General features: G+C 42.9%; 1 protein-coding gene across 1 annotated transcript; it reads left to right on the forward strand.

Annotated features, from left to right (window-relative positions):
- The first annotated feature begins 500 nt into the window (after positions 1–500).
- Positions 501–6,351, forward strand: gng13b (guanine nucleotide binding protein (G protein), gamma 13b). Its single transcript, XM_048244808.1, has 3 exons — positions 501–875; positions 2,678–2,822; positions 4,616–6,351. The coding sequence occupies exons 2-3, from the start codon at positions 2,725–2,727 to the stop codon at positions 4,719–4,721; spliced, it is 204 nt and encodes a 67-aa protein (XP_048100765.1). The 5' UTR covers positions 501–875; positions 2,678–2,724; the 3' UTR covers positions 4,722–6,351.
- Positions 6,352–7,113: the final 762 nt, after the last annotated feature.

The following is a 7,113-nucleotide window of genomic DNA, read 5'->3' on the forward strand; positions in this document are numbered from 1 at the left end:
TTAGTCTACACTGAGTTGTTCATCTGCACTTTGTGGTCTGTTGAGACATTTGGGTTAGGCTAAGTTATTCTCAAAATATCCTATGTTAAATGTAACAAAGTGTTGTGTTGGGTTTCAATGTTTAGATTAAATGTCATGAATTTAATTTTCCATAATTCTAATATCTGACTTGGGACCAGGAAACGAGGTCTTTCCTGACAAAAAAGCTTTGTCCTAAATAAATAACCATAACCATAAATACGTCAAACATCGGAATGAAATGAAATGCACTTAAATGGAGGAAACACCCAAAGAAAGATGTATATGCCTTTATACTGAACACCACACACAATATTTCGAGGGATACATAAACGCCATAGCCTATTTGTTGGAAAAGTAATCAGATTTTGAATCATACATCACTCGCTAAAAACATGTGCATCTCCAAGTAGGTCTGCTCTCCTCACCTATAGGCTGCCGGCACTCTATTTTAATTCGCGCACACACACATACTCACGGTCATAGGACCAGTAGCTGCGCAGCGCTCACTCGCTTTAAGGCTGTTGTTATCACTGCCGTAGACACAACTTCCACAGCATCTCTTACCGGCACTGCAGCTGTTAGCGGAGGTGGACTTCACCATACTACTAGAGGGAAACCGATTTATACCTCCAAATTTGTCTCATATACAACAAATACCGGGAACTGCTGGACTTAAAGCGGTGCATTTTGCAATATTGTATTTATACAGGACGCTCAACAGCAGAAACACTGACTCTGACGGCTAACTCGTTGAGATATTCTGACATTTCGATAAATCATCCGGACTAGTCCATTCCCAAAAGAAGCACCGAGCCATTTCCTTGCACCAAAGCTACCGCTATAACATCAGTAAGGTAAGAAGGGGAATTATTTTATAGTGAACTGTAATTTCGTGTGTTAATCAAGGTTAGTCGTATATTGTGATGTCTCCTGTCATGTGAAATATGGTTACCTGCTGTTAAAAGACATAGCCTATACAGAGAGGCCCTCTGCAAAGTAGGCTGAAATGTTACTTAAAGCGCACCCAGCACCATTGTGCCTCGAAATGATATGTTACATAAAACTTCGATTCTTCTGCGTTCCTCCTCCTCTTCCCTTGCCTCGCCCGTCGTTTTTCTGAAATAGATGAGATTACTCGACTTCGAGTGTAATGACAGATGTTCTCCCCTGCATGCTCAACCATGGAAATGTTCGCATTTTTTTCTCCTTATGGTGTCTGTCTTCGCATTTTTTTCTTTTGTCAGTTTGGGAGGAAATGGCAACCAAAATAGGATATCATTGACGAGGCAAATCAGACAAACATCGATGTATTATAATAGCCTTACATACAACATATCCAAAATAAGACCCTGGATGCCACTCCATCTAAATTATAAGGATAATACGCATCTACACTGTAGAAAAATTAAATAATCTATATCTCAAATGTAGGCTATAGGTCCTTGAGCAAATATCTAAGACTCATGGCATATTCTTATGGTCAGAGTGGGAGCAAATACGAATCAGATGTAGTTGTGACCCAAATCGAGGAGCGACCTACATCAAGAACTTAGAAAGTTCGTCCACAGGCTCACCGTCTTGAAACATATCGCTCTGCCTCGCCAACTGAAATCTATAGGCTACTCTAAACTGGGCCTTTAAGGTTAATTGTGATTCCTCATTGGTCTATTATAACTTTTGATTAGAAAATACTTGGGACATTTGCCCCAGGGAGTGGTTTATTTTAGGAAAACAAGAATTCAGGGCATATATCCGGCTGTCCAAGGTTTCCGTGGCGAGCACAGGACATAATCACTTAAAACTGGGATATATTTGCCTTATGGCAAGGTCTTGTCTTTGTCAGTCCTGTCTACTAGGTTAGATGGCACAGTAAGCCATTGGCTGAATTCTCACATCATTCCGTTTGCTCACATTCTGATGTTCTTAGTGACAAAGCAAAGGCAGTGGGAAAAAAAGATTATTTATGGGAACTGTGTAATTCTTACATTTTTAAGACATATTAGTGAGTTAGGAGACGGTTTCTCTCTTGGAAACACAACCATCATTCTGAGGTAATTAAAAAAAACATTAGAGTGTAAAAAAAGCTGAGTCTTCTCTGTGTCTCGAGGGAATCATGTATCAGAAATCAGAGCTCCAGGAACAAGATGTATCAGTCTCTGACTTTAAATCCGTTTGACTTTTCTGGATGTGTTGAAGAGAGCCATGGCAGGAACTGGCTACTTGCTTGCTGAGCCAAGCCACAGCTGGTGCCAAGCAGCTATGGACACTCATTTACCCTCTAATCAGTGTCCATGGCATTAAGAGGCTAATAGCATCACAAAAATGTCCCAATTCTAAGTTGAATGTTGTCCCCTATATCATGGGGCTATCAGAGACATCTGACTTTGGACACTCCTGTGTATGAAGAAATATGTTCAATAGTTCTCAACCTGCGAGAGAGGGTTTATTTTAAGAAGCGGAGATACCTGAGCCAGTTTGAATGCTATGGGAAATGTGCCAGATGTCAGTACAGCAAATATGTTCATTTTCAGTCCACATTAGCTTTCCATTCAGGAGTTGCTGTGAAATCTTTGCATTGAAAACAGGGGTTGTTTTTTGCTGTGGTGGGTCAAGATGTCCTCTCACATGGCCACTTTTGTGTTGGTGTGCACTGCAGGGTTTCTTTTTCTAGGGTGACCATCCTCACATAAAGCCGCCACCGCCATGGATGAGTTGGACCTTCCCCAGATGAAGAAGGAGGTGGAGAGTCTCAAGTACCAGCTGGCCTTCAAGAGAGAGAAGTCTTCCAAAACAGTTACTGAGTAAGAACCCCTCACAGAGTCAGGTCTAATTCACAACAAACACACCAACACAGCTTCACTGAACATGTCATGCACTTGTCATTCCTCAGATAATTACCAGTGGTTCACTTTGTACAAGATTTACCTAGAATTATATAGTACACAAAGCTCCTCATCACAAAGAGTTGTGAGTCAGTTAACTATATCAACCTGTAAAGATCATCATAATATTCTATACAGTAGCCAATACTTTCTTTGTTATTACCAAATGCATGTAGGCTCAAATTGACTGGGCCACAGTGTGGTTGTTGTAATGACTGGACAGCACTCCTACATCTTGGGGAATCATAGTGAAATAACTGACAAAATCTTGCAAGCATTGTTGTTTCAGCTAAAAATATCACAGAATGACTCAAGAAATAATCACTATCGACCAAAATAGATACACCACATCCATGCAGTGCATCATGGTCTCATAAGCAAACCACATAACTTGCAGGACCACAAAAAAACCTAAATGTCACATATGAGCTACCTGAAGTTAAGCTGTCGTTCGAAAGCTAAATTAGCGTGCCATGAATGACGAGGGGCATTTCATGTTGCTTTCCTCTGCATCTCACTGTGCCAGGAGGAAAGGTCTCTGAAGCCTCTCAGTCCCTAACAGCAATTATCTCTGTAGTTGTTAGTTCTCCCGGTATGTCACAGGCTCTACTTGGGCAAGCAGGGTCAAGGAAGATCCAGTTAATTTGCCCTGAGTTCGCTCTGTTGATGTGGGACGGAAAATGACTCCCAGGTGTTCCACTTCCCTATTAGGTGTGCCGCTCACTGTCACCACTGGCACCTTGTCACACCACAGGAACATCTAATTTCCCCCCTGTCCCAGGGTAGTCGGCCTAAAATATGCATGAGGGTAATTTCTCTGTTATAAATGAAATTTCAGCGGGAAGAGGCCCTGCTCATGTCGCGTGTACAGTCGTTGGTTTTAACCTCCCAATGCCTACCAGTGCTGTGTAAGTGTGGCTTTAAGAACCTTCATAGTATTAGTAGCATATAGAAAAACTGTCAGGGTAGTACTGGGCATAAAGTGGGAAGTTTCCTTCACTGTGAACTAGGAATAGTCTTTCCCCTGAGTTCCCTCTGTTAATGAGGCCCGTGATGGATAGGCCACCTGTGAGGAGTAATTGGTGTTGTCCTGTTCCGGAAATACCACCCCTCACGTGTGATTTGAAGAGCCACAACGTCCCACTATTGTTCCCATGGGGTGTCTTTTTTGACTCCCCGGTGTCCTCAACACGCTTTGACTCCCACCATCTTCGCCGTGCTCAGAGCTCATGAGTCACAACAGGCTCGGCTGGCGGCTGCTCTGCTGCAGACACTAGTCATAACCACAGATGAAAGCCCAGCCCTTCAAAACGTCAAAAGACATCAACGCTGTGGCAGGACTATTGTTTCTGATATTCATAAAGGCAATTTATTTTATTGTGTGGTGCTGTTACTTTGCTGCCAGGCAAACACCCAACACATAGACTCTCTCTCTCACACACACACACACACACACACACACACACACACACACACACTAATGAACAGACACAAAGGGAGAGAGAGACTTGTGTTAATGACACTACCTTCTACCTTCATAATAAGCTTACCCACATAGCAAATGAATAGCAAGGGATATGGTGCCGATCTGAAATTGATCTGGCCCTGATCTGAGAGCGATATGGTCTTGTTCTGGTACTTATATGGTCCTGGCCTGAAGCTGTTAGCATCCAATTTCATACTTCTCTCTCTGCTTTTCCCTCTCCCTGCAGCCTGGTGAAATGGATCGAGGACGGCGTGCCTGACGACCCTTTCCTGAACCCCGAGCTGATGAAGAACAACCCCTGGGTGGAAAAGGGCAAATGTGTGATTCTCTAAAAGAGCCGGGGATGAGTAACGTCCGTCCTCTCCACCTCGGGCCCACCGTGCCCTGCGCTGGACAGAGGCAGAACGCCGCTTTCTCTAACCCCACCCACCCACCTACCCACCTACCCCTGCCAGCCCCCTCCCTCCCTTCACTATGAATGTACAACAGACATCCCGAAGAGGACCACTTGCTCATTTTACACTGACATGTTAGCACCGTTACAGTCACACTTGCAAGAATTTAAGGAAAAAAAAGAAAAGAAATTGCCATGCATAACTGTTATAATCATGAATATCTATATATCTTTATATGCCGTAAATGGATTTTATTCTCTAGCATATTGATTCCTTTTTGGTGTTGTCGCTGCTGCTTGCGCTTTTTTGATAACACGTTGAAGCGTATACTCACTGCCAGTAATGGCCTGATAGTCTGCTGGCTGCCTAAAACAAGGAGAGGAGAGGAGGTGTGGAGGAGAGACACGGAGAGGGAAAAATGCTACAGCTTAAAAAAAACAGCTCTGCTTTATTTAGAATCACTGAAGGCAGAGTCAGTCTTGTAACACCTCCTCTCTCTCTTTTACTGAGTAGCCTGAAATCATTCCAGTAGGCCCGATGCACTTATGCCGCTTTGCCAGACCTCCGCACCTCCCCTCCCACCCCATATCTCTGAAGTATGATTCTCAAAGGTGGGGTGTCTGCACCTGCCTGTCTACACCCTGTATTTTGTGCCGACCCCCATAGGTAAAGATGTCCATGCAGCACCTGGATGACAGGTACAGTTTCAGCCATACTTTAATGGGATGCAAATGGCAAGGATGATAAGAGAAATTTACATTTTGCACGTTTTTCTGTTTTTCCTCCTTGGAATTCAGTAGTACCGTCCCGCACAACTAATATATGCTAGCGGAAGAGCGACAGCAAGAAACACACAGCACACTCACTGAGGCACACTTTGTTTTGGTTTGGATTTTCTTTCATTCAAACATGTACAGACGTATGTTCTTAATTTATTGACTTATTTATGGTAATTTATTTATTTATGGGTTTACTACTACTACTGAATCTGTGGGTGCTGTTTGCTTGGGGAGTTGTGTTGGACTTGCTGTTTTTATGCCCGCACCCTTCCTCCATCATTATAGGAGAAAGAAAAAAAAACACAAAACACCTTGCCAGTTCACCATCAAATACTGCCTTGTACACAACCTCCTTAAAACAAGAATGTATGTGTGTCGAAAAAAGGGGTTGGCCTTCCATCTACCACCCGAAATGTTGACTTGTGCTCGTATGCATGGAGTTTAAAGGCTGCACACTGGCTGAGGCTTTGGGTCAGATTTCCAACAGCACAATCTGTCAGCTGCCAAGGCACCGATGAAGAAAGGCAAGGATGTTGGTTTATTTGTTGTTTCTGATTTTGTTTTCGTTGGCTTGTTGTTGATTTTGTTTTTCATTTGTTTTTATATTCAACATCTAGTAGGACGCTGTTTATCTATCTAGCATTGTACTAATTGTGGGAGTGCTTTGGGATATTATGCATACGATCAATTACTAGTTTAATGATGAAGCAATAAGCAATGACAATTTTTTTATTGAATGTTTTACAAAAACATTTATCCTATTGAATAAAGTAGAGGATTTTTAGACAGCTTGGATGTCATTTGTGTGTTTGTGTCCCGTGAGTGAGAGTAAGTTAAATTAAGAGTGGAATGGAGGATGAAAATCAAAACATCATCCAAGTAAAATGGCCTGTTTCAGACGCTCTAACAAGGGTCTGAATGATTAATGATTTTTGCACTGATTTGCCTGACCACAGACGGCTAAATACATTGGGATGGGGTTTCAGCACAGATGGATGCATTATTTTAAGAGATTATATTTGAAGAGCTGAATAGAGAGTTGTGTCACAGTTGTCCAACAAAAACAAATGAGACAAAATGGCATATTGACACATCTCAAAGAGGACAGTGCCTCTTGTTTTCTCTGCATGCAGCACGGCTGATCTAGGCACGGCACTAGACATCTCCGGGAGCAAAAATGGATTTAGTGTCCATGTCAGGAGTGATAAGCAAAGGAACACTCCACAGTCACCATGACTACCCCATAGTGCTGCTGAAACCACAAGAACACCGTGCCCAGGGGCTCCCAGAAGCCACAGATCCACCTGCCATCTTCCTCCGCACTGGAGGAGTGCATGCAGAAAAACTCTCTCTCTCTCTCTCTCTCTCTCTCTCTCTCTCCTCGACCCTGAATAATTCAAGAGTAGCGAGGAAGCAAGGCTCCTCACCAGCCTCACGCTTGCCATGCTCACGCCAAAGAAACATATGCCTTGAATTTTTTGCTCTTTATTTTGTTCTTTTTTTTTTTCTTTTGTGTCCTCTTTGCGGTCAGTTTGATGCTGTACAACCAT

The sequence above is a fragment of the Alosa alosa genome, chromosome 6 (genome assembly GCF_017589495.1).
Source record: "Alosa alosa isolate M-15738 ecotype Scorff River chromosome 6, AALO_Geno_1.1, whole genome shotgun sequence".
In the NCBI taxonomy this organism is placed as follows: Eukaryota; Metazoa; Chordata; class Actinopteri; order Clupeiformes; family Clupeidae; genus Alosa; species Alosa alosa.

Excerpts from the sequence above, each read along its gene's own strand:
- gng13b (XM_048244808.1), top strand. The coding sequence starts at position 2,725 with ATGGATGAGTTGGACCTTCCCCAGATGAAGAAGGAGGTGGAGAGTCTC. Across the intron at positions 2,823-4,615 it reads TCTTCCAAAACAGTTACTGA|CCTGGTGAAATGGATCGAGG; the intron begins GTAAGAACCCCT and ends CTCTCCCTGCAG.